At 30.6% G+C, this 24,409-nt stretch overlaps 1 protein-coding gene and 2 long non-coding RNA genes across 8 annotated transcripts in view; 1 reads left to right on the top strand and 2 right to left on the bottom strand.

The window, feature by feature from the left end:
• The window catches only part of LOC108913041, a 29,315-nt gene extending 14,466 nt beyond the window's left edge, over positions 1-14,849 (top strand). For 3 of the 4 annotated variants that reach the window (XM_018718505.1, XM_018718503.1, XM_018718504.2), the window contains 5 exons: positions 9,169-9,444; positions 9,499-9,736; positions 14,131-14,216; positions 14,278-14,423; positions 14,500-14,849. In XM_018718505.1, the coding sequence (XP_018574021.1) occupies positions 9,207-9,444; positions 9,499-9,736; positions 14,131-14,216; positions 14,278-14,423; positions 14,500-14,664 (873 nt within the window). In that variant the 5' untranslated portion in view covers positions 9,169-9,206 and the 3' untranslated portion in view covers positions 14,665-14,849. Of the gene's footprint in view, positions 1-2,780; positions 3,006-9,168; positions 9,445-9,498; positions 9,737-14,130; positions 14,217-14,277; positions 14,424-14,499 lie in introns of those variants that run through there. The other variant, XM_018718502.1, reaches the window with a different exon arrangement.
• An 89-nt stretch (positions 14,850-14,938) lies between these two features.
• LOC108913043 lies at positions 14,939-17,962 on the bottom strand. 2 transcript variants are annotated; one of them, XR_001964604.2, is made up of 3 exons: positions 17,830-17,962; positions 17,296-17,570; positions 14,939-16,311 (listed from the first exon to the last, which is right to left on the bottom strand). It is a non-coding gene; the product is annotated as an uncharacterized LOC108913043 (long non-coding RNA). The 2 variants fall into 2 exon arrangements; XR_001964603.1 differs by lacking the exon at positions 14,939-16,311 and adding an exon at positions 16,745-17,227.
• Positions 17,963-19,925: 1,963 nt separating this feature from the next.
• On the bottom strand, positions 19,926-21,653 carry LOC108913042. Of its 2 annotated transcripts, XR_001964602.1 has the most exons (5): positions 21,490-21,653; positions 21,325-21,392; positions 21,014-21,269; positions 20,480-20,754; positions 19,926-20,411 (listed from the first exon to the last, which is right to left on the bottom strand). It is a non-coding gene; the product is annotated as an uncharacterized LOC108913042 (long non-coding RNA). The 2 variants fall into 2 exon arrangements; XR_001964601.1 differs by lacking the exon at positions 21,490-21,653 and having other exon boundaries at positions 21,325-21,466.
• Positions 21,654-24,409: the final 2,756 nt, after the last annotated feature.

The following is a 24,409-nucleotide window of genomic DNA, read 5'->3' as shown; positions in this document are numbered from 1 at the left end:
TTCAGACAAAGATAAAAAACAGAGACAACATTTCCCTATCAACTCGGGTCTCTGGTTGGTACTCTGTGGTTTTGTGTTACCAAAACCATAATCAGGAATCGTTAGGTACTTGAAAAGTTTCTAAAAGAAGAAAGATAATAAAGCTCAACAACTGTGAGTTAATAAAATATCAAAAAAACCATGTCTAAAAGTTTGTCCATGCATAAATTGGTGCTGAATACAAAGAACAGTCCTGCAACACAGTTTTGAAAAAACTCGTATTGACTGATGAAGATGACATGAAAGTTGAAGAAGAGACGAGACCAACATCAAAGCTGTTTTGGCATGAGTTAAGATATGGCATAGTGACGGCCTCACGAGCGTTTGAATTTAGTCGGTGCAAAACCAATGATGCAACTCTGATCACGTTAATAATGGGAGGAAAAATCTCAGACATCGGCCATGAAACGCGATAGAATGTTGGAGGATGAAGTGAGGAAAACTGTAAGTACCTGTTTGGGGAAAAAATTTAAAAAATATGGTATAATGCTTTGCAAATATTATCCCACGATAGCAGAATCGCCTGATGGAATATGTGAAGACAATATTATTGAAATTAAATGTAGCACGAATATGAAGACTTTTAAAAATTATGTGGAAAAAGGAAAACCAACCCAGACGTTTTATGTGACAGCTAGAAATGTATTTAACAGGACTTCAAAAGGGCTATTTTGGTTTAGCTGATTACAACTACAGTACAAATAAAATAGTAGAAAAATTAATGTCTTTATTACTTTTGTTAGAAATGCACGATGTTAATTTACTGTTTTGGATACTGCATGCGTGTGTTCTTATTGTCTTCTCATAATTTGCATTTGTTGTGCTTTCAAACCTCCAGTTTTACAAAGCACTGTATGAGGATATCTTTGTAAATCTGGATTATTAGTTTGGTAAATACTTGCCAATAAACAGTTACCATGAGTTTTACTAATTATTCTATTATTTATTTACTAATTCTTCTTTAGAGTAATTCATTTCACAATTATTACTGTCGCTTTTCTATTAAACCTTATGTGAATCAAAAATTTTCCAGATTATCCTTTGACAGGAGCATACTGCGTTATTTTACATAATTTGTAAACTTCGCATTTTTTCATAGAAATGAGATTTCATGAAAAACTAATGAATTTTGGTATAGGAGCAGGTATAGCAAAGTTGTAGAGAATTTAATTCTGCATCTCATGGTATGAAAATATACAGGGTGTTGAATTAAAAAAATTCGAGATATTTCAATTTTTCAATTGGCAATTTTGATATGATATTTTGGTCACCCTGTATAACGCAGGCCAGTTTTTGGAGCATGATTCGGAAGAATCATCCTTACTAAACATCTGATAAAAAAAGTGCTTAGTAGCTATCAGTATAACCTGTCAGTATCAGAAAATATAAGCAGCCAATATCGACTAGAAAAACCTTTCAAGCGAGATATCTCAAAAACTGAATATTTGAATAGAACTATTCTACACAAAGTACCCTTTATTTTTTATGTAGAATCCGAAAAAAATATAAAAAATGTGTATCCATTTAAAAAACCAAAGTCAGTGTCTGGCCAGGAAAAGTGGAACACCCTGTATAGTTGAATATGTTTTTAATTTGTACATTCCGAGAAATGTGTAAAAAGTAAAAAGAAAAATCTATATATTCCTCATTTTAACATAGATATTGGACTTTCCCATACTAGTGGGACATGCTGTATAGCAGAAATAAAAAAATATGGAGCAAGTTTTTTGCTACATTATTTTATGCTAATATATGAAAAGGTGCAAAACATCCCCTTATAATTGCTTTGCCGTCCCTGATAAATAAACATAAAGTCCCAGCTACGTTGAAAAACATTTTGGATGCACATCCTATTTGTCATGAAAAATTTGATTTAGCTGATGATAAAAACGGAATAATATTTTGTGGAGTTACGAAACTTACGTCAAATGTTATTTTGCAAAAACTATTGAAAATGATCACAATTTTCAGTAATATAATTTAGTTAAAAAAATATTGTATTCATTTCAAATTTTCTTTATAGTTTTTATGAACAGTAGTTTCTCAACAAATTAATGTTTTTTAATTTTAAAATTTAGTATTCCTCATATAAGAATAAACACAGTTAAATTTGATGATTTTTTAGAAAAATCTGAGATAAATGTTAAAATAAATTTGTTATCTATTATATTTTTTTGAGTAACCAAAAATTATATAATTCCAATAATTTTTGTAAAAAAACATTTGGTTATAAGTTTTTAAATTTTTTAAATTGTTTAGTTTTTATTATCAAGTAAATCAATTTTTTTATGACAATTAAATGAGATTTTTTTGTATCAACAAAATTATATGAGGGAAAACTTGAAGAAAGCCCTAATAATGTTTTCGATAAAAAGAGAACAGATTTGGTAAAATCACCCACAAGAAAAATATTAGCATATTAGTAGGGGTATTTTTCTCACTTATGCAAAGGCAATTACTTTGGTTAAGATGTCAAAAAGTAACATCTGTATACAGGTACTAATATGCCAAATTTTCATTTAAATCCGACAAACTGTTTTAATTGCTTACAAATAACTACATTTTTTTTGTGCATTTTATCGCCATCTATCGGCTAAACGATGGAACTTTGAATAGAGTTGTTTGGTTAAATTATCCTGTTTTAGCTATAATAATTTCGTAGTTCCATATATAAAGAATATTGGGACACTCTGTACTTCCTCTAAAAATAATTATATGACATTTGTAGAAGGCATCCGGAAACAATTGAAGTTTTTAAATTGTGAAGTGTCATTTTGAATAATCAGTTACATTTCTATTTTTATGAACGTATCAAAACACTAGAATGTGGCATTATAAATTGAAGAATATCCAATTTTCTCTACTAGAGAGATATTTGAAATATCGGTATTACAGTGAAACCATAAAATCAAATGTAATCAATCATACTTCTAATGCAGCTACCAGTTTAGAAATAGAAAAAAGTGGTAAGTATTGTTAAAGCAATACCTGTAAAATGAAACTTAATTGATTTAAATAATATCTCAAATATCTCAAAATTTGATTATGTAATTTTCACTTTTATTTTCTATTACCTACTAAATATACAGGGTGTCCCATAATTAGTGTGCAATACTTTAGCAGTAGATTGTACGATCAAAAATAAGATTATTTTTTCCTATAGACAAGGGTCGAAAAATGCTTCTTAAAGGAGCTACGCCCCCCATAAAAGGGGCCTCAGGAGATCATATTTTTCAAAATATTTCCAAATCCAGTTAACATATCATTATGAATTTTAGTATGTTGGACACTCCAATGAATGTTCTAATGAACTACATAAAAACTATTTAAAAATTTTAGTCAGGGGTGTCTCAAGCAGGGGGGCTCACGGGTAAAATGCGCCCATAATTTTTTGCATGTTGCATTGCATTTTCAAATTTAAACATGAAACTATGATAGATATGAGTTTTTTTACAAAAAAAATGGACTAGATTTATTTTGATAAAATGCTTCATTTTTGAAAAATATCTATTTAGATTTAGAAATTATATCTCATGTCCCATCTCCTTCAATTCAAATTACAAATTTAGAAACCGTTCTTGCATCGTTTAAATCACAAACCGTTTGTAGACTGTTCGCATCCGCGCATGCGTAGTAGAAATTGTTTGCAAACTATCAATAATTTACCACAGAACCATATCTAATATGCACAGTAGTTGACCGAAGTTTTGTAATAAATCAGATAATAAAGAAATTATTAAAAACTAAAAAACAATACAATAATTGCTCAAAATAACCGCCATTTTGTTGAATGCACAGCATAGCTCTTTATTCCATGAGAAGCACAAAGAATTTCAAATTCATTGTTCCTTAGCATATTAGAGGCCAAATTTATTTTTTCTAATAATTCTTCTCTAGTCTCTATTTCGGTGTTATAAACGATACTATTTAAATGTCCTCATAAGTAATATCTTGTGGATTAAGGTCAGGTGAATGAGGTGGCCAGGCAATGGGACCGCTTGGTCCAATCCACCAACTTTCTGGAAAATATTCGTTCAACCAGTTTTTCACATTCCTACTATTATGATCTGGAGCTCCATCATTCTGAAAGTACATGTTTCCTCTAATATTCTACAGAGGTACATCTTCCAATAAATTCATTTTGTAAAAAATGTAAATAAGCTTTACCGTTTAGCCGATTTGGAATTTCAACTGGTCCAATTAATTTGTTACCGATAATCCCCACCCACAGATTAACTGAAAACCTGTGTTGGAAATTATTATGCCGAACTACCTTCGGACTGTCATGTACCCAATAGTGGGTATTGTGAAAATTAAGAGCTCCACTTCTGGTGAAAGTCGCCTCATCGGTCCAGAGAATTAACGGAAGCAAGGTTTCATTATTAATCAGGCCGAGTATGTATCCCATTTACGTTAAAATGTTGTTAGAAATAACATTTGTAAGTAACATGCCGTAATAACATAAGTATCCGTCAAACAGACATGTTATTTAATTGTAATGAAATGAAACGGAACACGGCCGCTATTTTATGTTGTACGTACCCGTTATTTACGAGTTTGCGCTCTACGTTGTAGGTATTTGTTTCATGTTTCATAACAACAGACTACGACTACCGGCAGAACGAAACAATCACAATTAAAACTTATTAATGCTTTATGACAACAGTTTGCTACTAAAGTTAATTTATTGACCATGAATTTGGGGAAAAACCACACAAAACAAAAAAATTAAAAAACGTTTTTTTTATCGGCGGAAAAACATGTTTAGGGGTGAAATACACCTTCAAAGTTCGCCCCTGCTCAAAACAGATTTTTCTAAATATCTGGGGTTCTCATCAATATTTTGGAACGAATCAAAATGCAAAATTACTTCTTATAAAAAACTAGTTGTTTCATTAGTGTTTTCGTGTTTGGGGGTTGCTACCCCTTATTTTTTATTTCAGACTATATTTTTCAAACAATTTTTATAGGTATATAAAAAATTCATATTTGTTAAAAAAAAAATAAAAATATGATTTATGTAAATAAATTGACAAAATAAGTTCTCTTTTTAAGGGGTGAACAACCCCCTAGTATGCGAAAAATTTCTGTGCTGACTAGAATTAACATTTTAAAATAAAAAGTTTTTACTTTTTCTCTAATCATACGAATAATTTTTTCTATTGGTCTAAAACGAATTTAAACTGATGCAAACTACCCCTGCTGTTCATCAACTACCCCTGCTGTTCATCCCCCAATAAACGGGTTCAGTAATTTCCATTTTGTTTCATTCCAAAATATTTATTAGAATCCGATTATATCACAGATATACTGTTTTTGGGGGTGAACATCAGGGGTAGTTTGCATCTGAAAAAATTATTCGTATGATTAGAGAAAAAGTTAAAACATTTTTCGCACACTAGGGGATTACTAGGGGGTTGTTCGCCCCCTAAAATGAGAAATTATTTTTGTCAATTTGTTTACATAAATCATACTTATTTTTAATATTTTGAATCAATATGAATTTTTTATATATAAAAAATGTTTGAAAATATACTTTGTTTTTCCGAAATAAAAAATAAGGGTTGCAACCCCCAAACACGAAATCACTTGTGAAACATTTTATTTTTTTAAAAGAAGTAATTTTCATTTTATTTCATTTCAAAATATTGAGATGTCACAGAAATATTTTGGGGGTGACCATGAGGGGTAGTTTAAATCTGTTGCGGCTAATAGAACAAATTATTCGTATGATTAGAGAAAAAGTAAAAACTTTTTATTTTGCAGTTAATTCTAATCGTAGACATTTTTAGCACACTAGAGGGTTGTTCACCCCCTAAAAAAAGAACTTTTTTTTCTCAATTTCTTTACATAAATCATATTTTTAATTTTTTTTAATATGAAGTTTTATATATATAAAAAATGTTTGAAAAATATAGTTTTTCTGAAATAAAAAATAAGGGTAGCAGCCTCCAAACACGGAATCTAATGTAAAACATTTGTTTTTTTATAAGAAGCAATTTATATTTTTCATTCCAAAATATTGATTAGAACCCCAGATATTTAGAAAAAACTGTTTTGGGAGGTGAACTTTGAGGATGTATTTCACCCCCTAAATATGTTTTTCCGCCGATAAAAAAAATATGTCATTTAATTTTCCATGTTCTACAACCGAGTCTACAACATATATATAAAAATATGGAAGAACTTAAAAACCGTATTCGTTTTGAAATAAATTAAATCGACCCGGGAATGCTTGAACGAAGTGTAGACGGCGTTTACACACGCTTAGGACAATGCCAAATGGTACAGGGTGGGCAATTCGAACAATTTCGCTAGACTTACACAAACATTAGTGTAATTTTACTCGTTTGAAATGTAATTTTGTCAACTTTGTCCTTTTCGGAGCCATTAATAGTGTAAGTAGACAATTATCACTTATAAGAACTTAAGGTGCATTTTTCTAAAAAAAATTGTTATGTAAGACATCGAAATTTTCACACCGTTGTTTAGATAATTATCACTGTCATCAATTTCGAACGAAAAAAATATGCGTTGTCATTTAAAAAAAAATTATGTCATCGCTGCCGTAAGTGGATTATCGAAAAAAAAATTTTTCCACATAACAAGGTGCCCTGGATCAAATCAAAATCGACGGGTCTCACCGTTTTTCAAAAAAAAATTGTTTAACGAAAATATGAATTTTATGCAGAACTTTTTTACCACGCTGTATACATATACGTATATACTACCTAAGTTACTTAAATTTTACAACTTACCTTCGATGTGCGTTTATAAAACCGGCAAGTAAATGGAAATTTAACAAGCCGTTCATTTTCATTAGACAAATAACACCTACGTTAAACTATAGCAACACCAAATTCCTTGCCTTTAAGAAACTCTGTTATAATTTAAGATAACGTGTTACAAACTATTTTATGTTGTACTTACCCGTTATTTACGAGTTTGCATTTGTTTCATGTTTCATAACCTAAAAGACATCTGTCAGTTATATGTGTTTTTGTCTAATACTGACTCTTGTTTATAATAATTTTGCATAATTATTATTAAAAATGTCGACACAAAAGCGTCTTCAAAAAACAACAAAATTGCAATACGAGTATTTGCTAAAAATGGTCTTAATTCCTCAATAACATGCATGTTATATCTTAACAGGTAACGTTAACAACCCTGAAATAACATAACTGTTATTATGATAAAATGGGATACATACTCGGCCTGAATGACCCACCGAGAAAATTCAATCCTGAGTACAAAATCTTCATTTCTTAAGTTTTGTACCCTTTGATAATGATAAGGATAAAGCCTTTGAATAGTGAGAGCTTTGAATTAGTTTTAATACACGTTTCTTACATTTCTCATTATGTACTGTTGTTCGTGGAATATTAGTGGCTCTTGATCCTGTGCGGATGCTGATATTAGGATGATCATCAAATTGATTTAAGGCATTTTCAAAATTATAAGCATTTGGTGGCCTTACTTGACCTCGCAGTTTTTTAAAAGATCCATTTTTCGTTAATCGTCTATGGACCGTAGAAAATATTCTACTTTCAGGTTGCCTCCGATTCAGGTATCGCCGTTGGCATTCCCCTTGTGCCGGTAGAGCTCTCCCATTACAAAATCTATACACAAAATGAATGTCTGCCAGCTCGCGATTTTAAGTTTTTTCTTTAGATTAATATCAATACAGCACCGTAAAGTGAAAGCAAAAATTTGAGTTTAGTAATCTGTCAAATTTATTCAAGTGAACAAACGTTTGTTTTCCTACCTACCAATTCATGTAATCATTTTTCATTCTTGAGATTATGTAATGAAACTTTAAAATCGATTTTTCTCGTAAATGAAGCATTTTATCGAAGTAAATCAAGAATACATTTTTTTTGTGAAAAACTCATATCTATCATAGTTTGATGTTTAAATTTGAAAATGTTGACATGCAAAAAATTGTGGGCGCATTTTACCCGTGAGCCCTCTGCCTGAGACACCCCTGACTAAAATTTTAGAACAGTTTTCATGAACATTCATTGAGTGCCCGATATACCAAAATTCATAATGATATATATGTTAACTGATTTTGGAAATACTTTAAAAAATATAATCTCTTAAGACTCCTTTTAGAGGGGCTTAGTTCCCTTAGGAAGCATTTTTCGACCCTTGTTTACAGGAAAAAATAATCTTATTTTTGATCGTAGAATCTACAGCTAAAGTATTGCACACTAATTATGGGACACCCTGTATACCTATAAAAAAATATAAATAATTTAAACTCCTGTAACTGTGACAACTCTTAATCCAGACAAATGAATACTTTTAACCAAATCACAAATCGTGGATTTTTTAAAGGTACAAATTATCATAAACATAATTAGAGATGCAGTTATTTTTGCTCCAACTGCTGTCGACAGCTAATTTGAAACTGCCACAAATGTTCATCAACTACTTTGCATATACCTAACATTTTCTGAAAGTAAATTAAGTAACAAACAAACTGCTGATCTGAATATTAACAAATTAAATGAAATAGTGCAAACATACAAGGTATGCAGAAACAATGTACAGCTTTGAATGAAATAAACCCATATAAATGAAGTTTTGAGGTACCTAATTTTAATGTTACAAGACTTATTTAATTTTTCAAGAAAGAATCTTAAATGTGATAGTTAAATATGATATAAACTCCTTTTTTTGCCTAAAACGCTTTAGAGAGGCCACTAAGAACACCTTGTTGTTGTGCAACGTAGTGCATTTACCAGCAGCATTCAGGTCTTACGATCCATTGTGTAAAAACACCTGTCACTTTTCACAATCTTTACCTGTAAAATAAATTATAGAAAAAAAAAGACGGCTTTTCTGAGTAACTGTTTTAGGTAAAAATAAGCGTATAATCGTATTCGGAAACACAAACAAAATTCTTATGCCAAATTTCACTTAAAAATAAAATTAAAAAAAAATAAATTCTTTAACTTACCAAAGAAATAAAATTGTATTAAAGTTACGAGCTAAATATATTATTTTTCCTTAAAGGAGCTACTCTTGATTTGTAGCCCCTTCATTCCTGGAAACACTGTATACCGAGACTGAGCTGTGCTGCTCTATGTGTATATTTGTTTTTCATACTTATAATTTCAGGTCAAAAACTAATAAAACCTAATGAATTAATCTCAGATATGAAAATTACATCTACTAGTACTAATGCTGTTAAGGCGAAACCTTTTTTTATGACCAATTTTGCAAAATCTTCACCAATGACTGCTGTGTCTGATAATCGATCTGTGTCATTTGATGATATCCCAGGACCTCATAGTCTTCGGCTTATTTCGAAATTTTGGGGCACCATTCCTATTATGGGAGCTGAAGTAACCGTTAGTATTATCCAATACTTACTGAGTGGTGGGAAGTTTTTTGGTAAATTGTGTTGCTAAGTGATTTATGTATTGTATAATATTAATATAATTACAGGTGGTATATTAAGTTGGGGTGGCAATAAACATTTTTTTAAAAAATTTTTTGATGTTTATGGGCCAGTAGTTCGACTTCATGGCCCTTTTGGTAGTGATGTAGTGTTGTTAAATAGGCCAGAGCATGCAAATGCTGTTTTCCAAAATGAAGGCCCTTATCCAATTAGGTGTTGTTTAGATTCAGTAGAAAAATATCGCCTGGAATACAGAAGATTTCGTCAAGCTGGTCCCTTTTTAATGTAAGTATATGTAATTGAATCAGTATGTTATGAAAAGGGCATAAATCGTTAATTTATCTGAACTGATGTATAGCTGTCATGAACATATTTTAATACATATTATACAGTCTGTTTCACTTCAAATGAACACAAAACTATAACTTCTTTCACTATTGTTTAAAAGTCGTTTTTATGCACTAATTGGCACTATAGTGTGTAGTCTCAATCAAACTATGAAGTTACCAGAATAAGAAAACGAAATGGCCGACAAGAATAAAGTAATGTCGCTGAACAAGATGGGAGTAATATTTTCTTAATAAAATTATAGATAATAAATTTGTACAAGATATATGTACAATATCAGCGGAACAGTATTTTCCGAATGGCAGATGTATGATGCAGATGTATGTATATGAAATACATATGTTAAAATTATGAGAAAGTTTTTTCTGCAAATTATGTTTCAAATAGAAAGTTATATACACTAAAATTCAAAATATCAATTTTTGGTAGATTTGTTTCTTGGAAAACTACATATTTAATTCTTATTATTGTGTGCTGACAAATATGAAAATAATCCAAGTAACGGTAGTTGTTGTCAAATATGTAATAACCTAATAACTTGTTGATAGTTGAATATTTTTTGTTTATAATCTATATTGGACGAATGGTCTACCCCTAAAAAGATGCTTAGAAAATCAAGGTCACCGACCACGAGGAGAGGCCAGGATGAAACCTTTTGTAATCGATGCATTGAGTTATTGCGAACAAAAAACCTAAGTAACATCTTTGTGTCCGAGTGGCAGGTAATTTGTTATTAACAAAAAAGTTGCAAAATAAAAATATTGCAAAAAAACGCTCTGCAAACAATTTTCTAAGGTAAATTGGGCAAAAATAAACACTTTTTGTCTCTTGACATTTTTTCGTAGAACGCTTCCTTTTCGAGCTAGGGGCGATTTAAGGTCGAAAAATGGCTAAAAGTTGCCAACTTTAAAAATTCATATCTCAGCTCCTACCAAAGCTTTCGGAACGTTCAAAAGCGCAAAATGATCCTCGAGACTTATACTTTAATGTAGTATTTTTTTAAACCCGCCCCTTTTTTTTAACCCGTTAAATTTGCAGTTGAATTTCGGCCGCTAGTGCCCACGCGCCACCCCTACGTATCGCTATATATAGATATAGTGCTGTCGTGCATATAATCGAATAAACGCTATTAATTCATTACTTGTTACAATTTTTACTATTTAGTATTTCTAACACTCATACATATTTTCAAATTCATCAAATATTGTATATCATATAATTATTTATAAGATTAATAATATGAATATCATATTTAAATGGAAAATAATATGTATTACGTTACAAATATATTGATTTATATTTATAACTGTATCTTCATTAATGTAGCTTCAATAATAATAACTATATATAACTATATTTATATCAAAAAATTATTTAGAACTAGAATATAAAATGTTATAAAAGGATACGCATAGATAGTCAACCAAAATATTAACTAACCGAGTTTTCGCGAACGTGCGCTTATGCGAATTACTTGTTATAACTTGTTTAAACAAGCGCAATGGATTAGACTGCAGCGATCGGGTGTCGCATGGATCATTAGTTTATTGTCTGGCATCAGGCAATAACAGTGAACATTTGACAAATAATGTATAAAAAATAAATAATACATTTTCTACAATATTCATTTGTGCTGTCATAGTGCAACAATCCTTTATTAGTCTGTAAACAATCATGCAACGTATGTGAATATTCAATGTTGTATAAAACTGCAGGTAAGTTTTCGAAAAATATTCTTGTGCTATTCGTTATTTAATACAATATTTATTATTCCCAATAGCTAGTATGTACATGATAGTATAGTAAATATCGAATCATCATGATACCAATACCATCATCAATACCTCCGGCAGAGCCTGTATTGTTACAACATGTTATGCGTGTTAAATGGCAAATCAATGAATGGTCTCAAGCAAGATCTGCAAGCATAACATCCTTCGACCCAACACAATATGGCTGGATATTAAAAAATAATGTATTGTGCTACAATTATTTTGAAGGAGATACGGCCATGGAAATGTTACAAAAATTCATATGTTCCTGCAGTGGAAAGTTACCCTGCAGCGATGAAGACATTTGTTCTTGCTTATCACAAGGCTTCAAATTTTGCGATCTTTGCAATTGCTCTATAAAATGTCAAAATGCAGAAATACAAACTGATGATACTGATTCGGAGACTGAAAATTGATTTTTTATTAAATAAGTAGTTAAGTTTATATTTAAATGTAAATATATTTTTTTGTATTAATAAATACCTTTGATATATGCATGTTTAATTAATTTATTTTTCATTTAAATATCATATTCATATTATTAAATCTTATAAATAATTATATGATATACAATATTTGATGAATTTGAAAATATGTATGAGTGTTAGAAATACTAAATAGTAAAAATTGTAACAAGTAATGAATAAATAGCGTTTATTCGATTATATGCATGACAGCGTTATATCTACATATACGATACGTAGGGGTGGCGCGTGGGCACTAGCGGCCGAAATTCAACTGCAAATTTAACGGGTTAAAAAAAAGGGGGCGGGTTTAAAAAAATACTACATTAAAGTATAAGTCTCGAGGATCGTTTTGCGCTTTTGAACGTTCCGAAAGCTTTGATAGGAGCTGAGATATGAATTTTTAAAGTTGGCAATTTTTAGCCATTTTTCGACCTTAAATCGCCCCTAGCTCGAAAAGGAAGCGTGCAACTTTTTTGTTAATAACAAATTACCTGCCACTCGGACACAAAGATGTTAGTTAGGTTTTTTGTTCGCAATAACTCAATGCATTGATTACAAAAGGATTCATCCTGGCCTCTCCTCGTGGTCGGTGACCTTGATTTTCTAAGCATCTTTTTAGGGGTGGACCGTTCGTCTACTATAGTCCAAGAGAATTAAGCTCAAAACCTTCCAGATATGGCTGTTGCTTGACGTAGATTAGATATTAGTAAAAATCGGTCGAAAATAATATATACAATGAAAATATAAGGTTGCGCTAAGAAAAAAGTTGTGCTATTTGCAGAAAAAATTAATAACTGCACAAATACTCAAGAATGGCGTGTTTTTTCTAATATTTTCCAATATAACTTCTTAAATATGCAGTTTACAGAAAAAACTATTACCGATGAAATTGTTTGTTATGAAATTTGCTACAAGATAGAATTGTTTTGATACCTGCGCTTAACATATTTTTGTGGCTAAATGACCAAAACAACATAAGAAAGTGATGAAAATCGAGGTAATTTGGAAGCGTCAAACTGACAGGCAAGTAATTGTCCAATTCTACTATAAATGTGGATGTAAGTACTTTAAAGGATTACAAAACGAAATTCCAAAACCCGATCCAAATCGGTCTGATAGTTTTGCTACTAAATTTCAGCGAAATGTCGTTATTTTTATATGTGAGTGCTGGGGTTAAAGTTAGACATTTTAATTGACGCTGATTTTTTTACACATACTTGGACCCCTTAACAATCATATAGATTCGTTATAATATCAATTTTCTTTTTTTTGAATAATTTTGGAGCAATTTTAAAAGTTCGAAAAATTTTGACTTTATAAACAAATACTTTCGTGAAGCGGTTTCGCGGGTTGGAAAATATACCAAAGTACTAAAAAACAGTTCTCGGAAAGACGCTTAATTTGAAAAAAAATAACGTTCAAATCGGTCTTATATAAGTTCGAGATATAGAGTGTCAAAGTCAACAAGCGCTTGCTGCAAAACTATGCATAATGTAACAACAATAACAATTGAATTTGGTAGGTTTTTTCAAGACGAAGAAAATTCAATGAATATCACCAAGCCGACCATTTGTGCCGCAAAACCGTGGGGAGGGGATGAATTATAGAAGTTGAAATAGCGCGTTCAAAAAAAGCGCGCGCGCTTCGGCGTTCAATATTTCGGCTTCTATGGCTCCTATTTTGATGATTTTTCTTTAATCGATATTGGCGATTCATGTTAACCGTACGCTATCTTGCGGCCGATTGATGAACCAATACAAGGCAGTCAGTTATGTCTGTTCAGTGGCTGTTGTACGCTCGTTGTCGTTATTGTTATTATTGATTAACTTTATTGCCGTGTTTAATTGCCTGTAATTGACCATTTCTACCAGTGATATTTATATTTGTCTTGTATTAACAATTTACGAGAATGGAGTTTGCTGAAAAAGCACCCAGTAATAATAAAACATTTTATTGTGTTTACGGCTGTGACTCTAAAGCATCAAGAAATAGAAAAATACGTTTCATCTATTTCCTAAAAGGGGTGTTCGAAATGTTCCAGTTGAAAATAAATTTGGACAGTCTGAGAAAATTGATATACATAAACTTTAAGGTTAAAGATGGGTAAACCAGCATCCAAATTTATGAGGGTTTGTTCACTTCACTTCAAAGCAAGTGATTATTGTGCCAGATATTTAGGTAATATTGAACAATTTAAAATTGTCGGGTATATAAAATAAAAAATGTCTTTTTATTTTAGGTGTAACAGGTGGATATTTGAAGAGGTACTTAAAGAAAAATGCAGTTCCTTCACAAAATCTTCCAAAAAATTCCGTAATTGAAGGTACAAAGTCAAGAACGAGAACATTGAGAACGAAACCAATTGTTCATTGTGAAAAATTAGAGGTAAACATAGTAGTTTGATTTTTTCAAATTAAATAGTTTTCTTTATCACAAGAAATAAACAGCTTTTATTTTCTAGTTACTAGAACATCATGTCGTAGAAGACGCAGTGCCTAATGAAGATGAAGAAATTTCACAAGGAACGAAGTATTCCGTGGATGAAATAACTACTGCACAAAGCTTACTATTACTATGTGATAAACAAGTTGCAGATATGTGTTCAAGTGAATACCACTACTCCTAGATGTGTGACAGACCTGATAAAAACAGATGGTCAGTTAAACAGTATGACAGGTTTCCAAAACTTTAAATTATTAGAGACAATAGAAAGGTTAGTTGAGTCGGTATGTATTGATAAACTTCATCGATGGTCGACTCGTTGGACATTGAGAGACAGAATTATTCTAACTTTTTTAAAATTAAAAAATAATATATCATATGTAGTATTATCAATTTTGTTCAGAGGAATGTCATCTCAGCATTGCAAAACTGTATTCTTTGAAGTTTTAAGTAAAGTTCTTGGTGCCACCATTAGTTTTGTAAGTAAAGAAGAAGTGTTGTCAAATCTTCCCAAGTGTTTTGAAAACTTTAAAAATATAAGAGTTGTTTTAGACTGCACAGAAATTTATGTTCAAAAGCCAAAGTGTCTGTGCTGTAGAATAAAGTGTTATTCTCATTATAAATCGAGAAATATTATTAAGTACATGGTAGGAGTTAGTCCAGCAGGGTTAATTATGTTTATAAGCAAAGCTTATGGTGGCAGAGCTTCAGACAAAGCAATATTTGAGCAGAGTGGCATAATAGAAAAATGAATTCCTTATAAAGATGCTATAATGGTGGATAAAGGGTTTCTGGTAGATGATATTTGCAATAATTATGGAATAAAAATAATTCGTCCACCATTTCTAAAAAAAAGACAGTTATGAAGAAGCTAAAAGTAATGCTTGCATAGCAAAAGCCAGAGTCCACATTGAAAGAGTGAACCAGCAAATAAAAATTTTTAAAATTTTAAATCATACATTGGATTGGTCATTAATCGAAGTAATCGATCACATTTTTCTTATTGCATGTGCAATCTGCAATTTATCCAGACCAATTCTCAATGAAAAACGGTTTTAAGGACATTATAAGTGTTAAATTGTTATTTTTGTTATTCATAGATAGAGAAGTAAAAAATCAACATAACATGTAACCAATAATACTGATTGATGAAGAGACATAAAAGATTCCCTTAATAACCATCCCGCTTTTAATAATATCGAGTCAGATGACTTAAATAGGCAATATTTACAGAATTATGATAACGTACTATGCACATATTCATATATTCTAATGATTTTTATGTCACTTGCTTGAAATGATATTGCACCACTCTATTCCACGACTTGTTGGCATCCTTTGAAATTTTCTATATTCCCTTATACCCATGAGATAAACTATACCTGAAAATTATAAAATGAGTAAAATTAAATATTCTCAACAATGGCAATGCTGAAGTTTCCTTCCTTATCACCTATGACATGTTCAATTGAACACTCCTTTAGTACACTAAGAAGGATCAACACTTGGTTAAGGTCAACGATGGCCAAAAATTGCTTAGCTAGCATATGCTTACTTAGTGTATATAGGAAAAAAATTGAAAGCGATAAAACTCAATTTATCGAGGCACTACTGGATACATTTGGCTAAGACCGAAGAAGGTTAAAATTTGTTTTCTCTTGGGTAAGAATTTTAAATGTTTCATTAAAATTTAGAAAAAACTACCTACACGTTATTTTTCTTGCCACCCTGAAATTTTTCTGCCGGTGCTCATGCATGCAACTGTAACATCCTGTGTTTGAGAGAAGCATTTTGGGGAAATATTTATTCTGTTATGTATCTGCTCCAATAACTAGAAATATAACATACCTACTTTGATTGATACTGTTAATTATTAATACAAAAAACTGTATGTATATTAAATTTGTTGTAAATATATAACGTTAGTTAAGTTATAAAATGTAATTTTATCTCCCATGAATTGTCATAACATCATTTTTAAAATATATTGTGGTATGCAACATGATGTAGGTATTGAATTTTACTTCCCATCACACCCTATACCCCATCCTCATATCAAAAAATAATTTATGGTATTAGCATATCAATAAATGGTGCAATTAATTTATATATAAGGTTTTTTATGTCAAGTAATTAAGTTGATTTAAGTTAAATTTAAAAATATAAGATTTATATTTTTTACTAGGTAGTACATTAGTTAAAACGATTGTTTATTTTTAATTCCTTTACTAAACTATTATAAATAAATATTCAACAAAGAATAATTTATATGGTTTAGATTAGTGTTCTCCTGTGGTTTTCATTTGAATGTTTTTTCACAATAAGTTAAAACTGAAAATATAGTTTTAGGTATTAAAAATAAAATATCTGTATAATTATGTGCTTAATTATTCCAGTAATTTGAATATTTGACTACATATCTAATTTTGATTATTTGAATTATTCGAATATGAAATTTTAAAAAGTCCTATTTCTAATTTATACAAATATCATATGTTCAAAATATATGGTCTTTAATTTTGACATCATTGTGAATGCAAATCCTTCATCAAATGGTACAACAATATTTAAAAAAGATTTATCTAGTGATGAATAAACAATGAAGTCACATTCTTTTAAATTCATTATTGCCATGCCCAGTTGAATTTGTCCATAATATGAATGATTTTTATTTAACACCAATCGATCATTTTCTATTTTCAAAAATGGGCAACAAGAAAACAATGCCCCTGCAGTAAGCTCTTGACCTAAAATAATTTATTACATATTCTACAACAACTAAACAAAAACTATCAAACAAAATGCTAAAAAATACCTTTAAATGGACATTTAATTTCAAGCAATTTAATAGGAACATTTTTGTCCATCACAATACCATCTGGTGAATATGCTAGGTACGGATTTGATTTTGAAATAATCAATCCACATGTTAAAACCTTTCTGCCCAAGTTCCTGCAATATGTATCCCTAGCTTCCTTTTCAGCAGCATTTCCATATTTTGTGTACTTATTTGAAAATGTTTTAGGCCAGAAATATTTTGCGCTTTTTATTTCCCAGTCTCCCTTTTTATAAGTATAAAGTCCATAGCATCTAAAACAAATGTATTTCTACAGAGACCTCCAGAACAACTGAATGGTTGGGAAACGCAGCCTGTCTCTAACAGACAAAGGCAGATATATCCACTGCGCTCCCCAACTGTTCAATCATTTGGGATCGCTCTGTATAAGTTAGCATTTAAAGAAATAAATATTTATTTTTTTTATTCTAAGGTTTAAAAATGAGAATTAAATAAAATTATTAAAATAGTGCAAAGAAAAATATTTAAAAAAATGTTTTTACTCTAAATTACCTAGATCCTGTTATTCAATACCTCCTCTGCTCTTGCCATTTTTTCCTATTTAAAGAAGTTTCTATACATATATCTTTTATATTATGGCAAACAATTTTTCTTAATATGTATCAGCACAACATTTCCTTTGAGGGTGTACAATTACATCGGTCGACTCGTTGGACATTGAGAGACAGAATTATTCTAACTTTTTTAAAATTAAAAAATAATATATCATGTAGTATTATCAATTTTGTTCGGAGGAATGTCATCTCAGCATTGCAAAACTGTATTCTTTGAAGTTTTAAGTAAAGTTCTTGGTGCCACCATTAGTTTTGTAAGTAAAGAAGAAGTGTTGTCAAATCTTCCCAAGTGTTTTGAAAACTTTAAAAATATAAGAGTTGTTTTAGACTGCACAGAAATTTATGTTCAAAAGCCAAAGTGTCTGTGCTGTAGAATAAAGTGTTATTCTCATTATAAATCGAGAAATATTATTAAGTACATGGTAGGAGTTAGTCCAGCAGGGTTAATTATGTTTATAAGCAAAGCTTATGGTGGCAGAGCTTCAGACAAAGCAATATTTGAGCAGAGTGGCATAATAGAAAAATGAATTCCTTATAAAGATGCTATAATGGTGGATAAAGGGTTTCTGGTAGATGATATTTGCAATAATTATGGAATAAAAATAATTCGTCCACCATTTCTAAAAAAAAGACAGTTATGAAGAAGCTAAAAGTAATGCTTGCATAGCAAAAGCCAGAGTCCACATTGAAAGAGTGAACCAGCAAATAAAAATTTTTAAAATTTTAAATCATACATTGGATTGGTCATTAATCGAAGTAATCGATCACATTTTTCTTATTGCATGTGCAATCTGCAATTTATCCAGACCAATTCTCAATGAAAAACGGTTTTAAGGACATTATAAGTGTTAAATTGTTATTTTTGTTATTCATAGATAGAGAAGTAAAAAATCAACATAACATGTAACCAATAATACTGATTGATGACGAGACAAAAGATTCCCTTAATAACCATCCCGCTTTTAATAATATCGAGTCAGATGACTTAAATAGGCAATATTTACAGAATTCTGATAACGTACTATGCACATATTCATATATTCTAATGATTTTTATGTCACTTGCTTGAAATATTGCACCACTCTATTCCACGACTTGTTGTTGGCGTCCTTTGAAATTTTTTATATTCCCTTATAGCCATGAGATAAACTATACCTGAAAATTATAAAATGAGTAAAATTAAATATTCTCAACAATGGCAATGCTGAAGTTTCCTTCCTTATCACCTATGACATGTTCAATTGAACACTCCTTTAGTACACTAAGAAGGATCAACACTTGGTTAAGGTCAACGATGGCCAAAAATTGCTTAGCTAGCATATGCTTACTTAGTGTATATAGGAAAAAAATTGAAAGCGATAAAACTCAATTTATCGAGGCACTACTGGATACATTTGGCTAAGACCGAAGAAGGTTAAAATTTGTTTTCTCTTGGGTAAGAATTTTAAATGTTTCATTAAAATTTAGAAAAAACTACCTACACGTTATTTTTCTTGCCACCCTGAAATTTTTCTGCCGGTGCTCATGCATGCAACTGTAACATCCTGTGTTTGAGAGAAGCATTTTGGGGAAATATTTATTCTGTTATGTATCTGCTCCAATAACTAGAAATATAACATACCTACTTTGATTGATACTGTTAATTATTAATACAAAAAACTGTATGTATATTAAATTTGTTGTAAATATATAACGTTAGTTAAGTTATAAAATGTAATTTTATCTCCCATGAATTGTCATAACATCATTTTTAAAATATATTGTGGTATGCAACATGATGTAGGTATTGAATTTTACTTCCCATCACACCCTATACCCCATCCTCATATCAAAAAATAATTTATGGTATTAGCATATCAATAAATGGTGCAATTAATTTATATATAAGGTTTTTTATGTCAAGTAATTAAGTTGATTTAAGTTAAATTTAAAAATATAAGATTTATATTTTTTACTAGGTAGTACATTAGTTAAAACGATTGTTTATTTTTAATTCCTTTACTAAACTATTATAAATAAATATTCAACAAAGAATAATTTATATGGTTTAGATTAGTGTTCTCCTGTGGTTTTCATTTGAATGTTTTTTCACAATAAGTTAAAACTGAAAATATAGTTTTAGGTATTAAAAATAAAATATCTGTATAATTATGTGCTTAATTATTCCAGTAATTTGAATATTTGACTACATATCTAATTTTGATTATTTGAATTATTCGAATATGAAATTTTAAAAAGTCCTATTTCTAATTTATACAAATATCATATGTTCAAAATATATGGTCTTTAATTTTGACATCATTGTGAATGCAAATCCTTCATCAAATGGTACAACAATATTTAAAAAAGATTTATCTAGTGATGAATAAACAATGAAGTCACATTCTTTTAAATTCATTATTGCCATGCCCAGTTGAATTTGTCCATAATATGAATGATTTTTATTTAACACCAATCGATCATTTTCTATTTTCAAAAATGGGCAACAAGAAAACAATGCCCCTGCAGTAAGCTCTTGACCTAAAATAATTTATTACATATTCTACAACAACTAAACAAAAACTATCAAACAAAATGCTAAAAAATACCTTTAAATGGACATTTAATTTCAAGCAATTTAATAGGAACATTTTTGTCCATCACAATACCATCTGGTGAATATGCTAGGTACGGATTTGATTTTGAAATAATCAATCCACATGTTAAAACCTTTCTGCCCAAGTTCCTGCAATATGTATCCCTAGCTTCCTTTTCAGCAGCATTTCCATATTTTGTGTACTTATTTGAAAATGTTTTAGGCCAGAAATATTTTGCGCTTTTTATTTCCCAGTCTCCCTTTTTATAAGTATAAAGTCCATAGCATCTAAAACAAATGTATTTCTACAGAGACCTCCAGAACAACTGAATGGTTGGGAAACGCAGCCTGTCTCTAACAGACAAAGGCAGATATATCCACTGCGCTCCCCAACTGTTCAATCATTTGGGATCGCTCTGTATAAGTTAGCATTTAAAGAAATAAATATTTATTTTTTTTATTCTAAGGTTTAAAAATGAGAATTAAATAAAATTATTAAAATAGTGCAAAGAAAAATATTTAAAAAAATGTTTTTACTCTAAATTACCTAGATCCTGTTATTCAATACCTCCTCTGCTCTTGCCATTTTTTCCTATTTAAAGAAGTTTCTATACATAGGTATATCTTTTATATTATAGCAAACAATTTTTTCTTGATATGTATCAGCACAACATTTCCTTTGAGGGTGTACAATTATATCAGCAATTCTATTCATGATAGGTGACTTTGTGGCATTCTCGAAAATATAATACAAATCAGTGCATAATGTATCAGTTGTTTGTAGTTGACTTTCAACTTGAATACTAAAAATTTATTTCATATAGAAAAATATGTAAAGAAAATTATATGTATATGTACATTACAAATCAATGGCTATTGAAGGCCCAGGAGAATTTTTATATTCTTCATTTTCTATTAATTTTTTTCTAAAAAAAATAATTTATAAATATCACTAAATATCACAGAACTTCTACGGGTTTGTAACGAATACAACTAAAATCAGATATTGGTTGAGGCTTGTACTTATTTAAAGATGCCTCCTTTTTAGTTGCCCAAACACATTTCACATCCGTTGAGGAAATATTTTCCAATTCAAGCAGGTTTTTCCTGCAAAGAAACAAAGAAACACGCACAGAAACAAAAACAACTAAAATAATTAATGAAGTATAATTTATCCAATTGCAATATCCGATATGGTAATTATATTAAATTTGAGTTATACAACCTGGAGCAATGTATCAACATAGTCGATATGTGTTTACACTTTTCGCCAAGTCCTACTTTACATGAGCATATTGTTTCCATTATTTTTATAGTATCATTTTCAACCTGAAATTTGCCAGTAATTTCATGGGGTGGAGAGGTAATAGCTGAGGTTTGCAAACATAAACTTAATAACTGCAATGTACAACCTAAAATGCAGGTTGCAATAATTAGAACTTAATTTTTTTATAACAGAAAAATGTAGTACTTACCATCAGACTCGGTTATTCCACACAAAATTAAATATCCAGAGTTCACAATTGCCTCACCATTTCTAATTGTCCTACTTGCTGGTGTACATTCTAAATAAGAAATAGAGCTGGGTCGCTCATGAACGACTCGCACGAATGTGCCGGCACTGCCGGCACATAATCTTGTGCCGTGAACGAACGACTCGCAACGAAGGAGCTAATCGTTCCAGCGTTCCGAGCAGGTCTCTTTTTTTCGTACTAGATGTCGTTGTAAATTAGTAATAAATTTCAACTTTTCGTAATAGATTTCGTTTTACTAGAAAAAAGGGTTATCTTTTTGCAGTATATATAATAAAGTATAAAACATTGTATACTCTCTAGCAAACGGTCAGTTAAACATTGAAACAGTGAAAATTGAATACATTTTAATTACAGTGCCTAGGTACTGTAATTTTAATATACTTTAATGGCTCCATCTATCATTAAAAGGCAAGAATTCTTATTACACTAAGGAATTATTCGCGACCGTCATCATGACCATAGTCTGCTAAATCGCGTCGCCTGCGTAATACTTGTCTGTCGACATGGCCGATTTTCAAAATAGAATTCTGTAATGTCCTGTAGTGTGGTGGCTCCAGTGTCACTATTTGGAAACACAAATGTTAGAGCATAAATGTCAAAACCACATTAAAACTAAACGTGAAATACCGATAAACAACAATGCAAGTAAAGAATGACGTGAAACACAAAGAAATGCAATGAATCAAACTACGCACAACACGTTAAATGCAAAATGTCGTAATTTATAAGAAACGTCAAATTATTGATCAGTTGATCAATCAATTGTGAAGATGTAATTCCATATAGGTATGGTAATTTGTCCTGTAGTGTGCTGCCGCGGGTGGAGAACCCGTGAAACAGGGCAATTCGACAGCCCGGGTACCAAGGATATTTATAATACATGTACATGTATTATAAGTATCATTGCTTTATGACTATACAAGTCCAACCATAAAACATAAAACACAGATTAGACCAGACAGTCATTGAACAGTAATGAAGTGAGATTTCTTGCAAATGGCGAGCGATTTAGTTTCACTTTGAGCAAGGGTTGTATTGGTAGCATTCATCGGTATAAATAACGTCATGTCATATTGAAAAAAGTAATAGATATTCGTCGCGGCGTAATAGCGTAATAGGGAGCTTTTAGTGGTAATAGATCTATTACGAAAGTAATAGTGCTCGCAACACTGAGAAGGTAGTGATCAGTGATGTCAATATTATAATTATTCGTTACTTTTTATCCGTTACCTGGATAAGTAACGAATACTGAGTAATCGATGTGAAAAGTATTCGATACTGATACTTTTTAAGAGCGCCACGCGCCATTCTTCCATGACTAGAAATTGGCCTCAATGATTTGGGATCGAGGGGGATTATCCCTCTTTATTCTGCCTCATCTCGTGTAGGCCTGGACAGCCTTCGTAGATGGGCCCCATCCGTCGTCTACCCCGACGGCAAATGCGGCCGGTGTAAGCGCTTTGTGGNTGGTGATTTGATTCAATTTTTAGTACGTTTATTTATTTGTAAATAAATTTAGTATTTGTAAATAATTTGGGTATTGTTGTCCTCCCTGTAACAATTAGAAGCAACTTGTGGTATATTTTTGGAATCAGCTCAGTTAGGGCAATCCGAAAATTGGAAAAAAAGTGGGGTGTTCCATTTAAAAAAAATTGCGATGACGTCATTACTCGAACATAGGTCACCATGTATATTAAATTATTATTTGAAAAAATAGTAAATTAAATTCAAAAATCGACCTGTTTCGGGAATTTTTAATAAATTCTTTTGTTTACCTAATAATGAATTTGTGCACGACTTTAGGGGGACACTGTATTAAATTTGAGTTATACAACCTGGAGCAATTTATCAACATAGCCGATATGTGTTTACACTTTTCGCCAAGTCCTGCTTTACATGAGCATATTGTTTCCATTATTTTTATATTATCATTTTCAACCTGAAATTTGCCAGTAATTTCATGGGGTAGAGAGGTAATAGCTGAGGTTTGCAAACATAAACTTAATAACTGCAATGTACAAACCTAAAATGCAGGTTGCAATAATTAGAACTTAATTTTTTATAACAGAAAAATGTAGTACTTATCATCAGACTCGGTTATTCCACACAAAATTAAATGTCCAGAGTTCACAATTGCCTCACCCTCGCTGGTGTACATTCTAATAATAATAATAATAATAATAATGATAATGATAATGATAATGATAATGATAATGATAATGATAATGATAATGATAATGATAATGTTAATGTTGTTAATGTTAATGTTAATGATAATGATAATGATAATGATAATGATAATGATAATGATAATGATAATGATAATGATCATGATAATGATAATGATAATGATAATGTTAATGATAATGATAATGATAATGATAATGATAATGATAATGTTAATGATA

This window comes from Anoplophora glabripennis, unplaced genomic scaffold (assembly GCF_000390285.2).
Source record: "Anoplophora glabripennis isolate ALB-LARVAE unplaced genomic scaffold, Agla_2.0 scaffold861, whole genome shotgun sequence".
In the NCBI taxonomy this organism is placed as follows: Eukaryota; Metazoa; Arthropoda; class Insecta; order Coleoptera; family Cerambycidae; genus Anoplophora; species Anoplophora glabripennis.
This window is presented reverse-complemented; position numbering and strand designations above follow the sequence as displayed.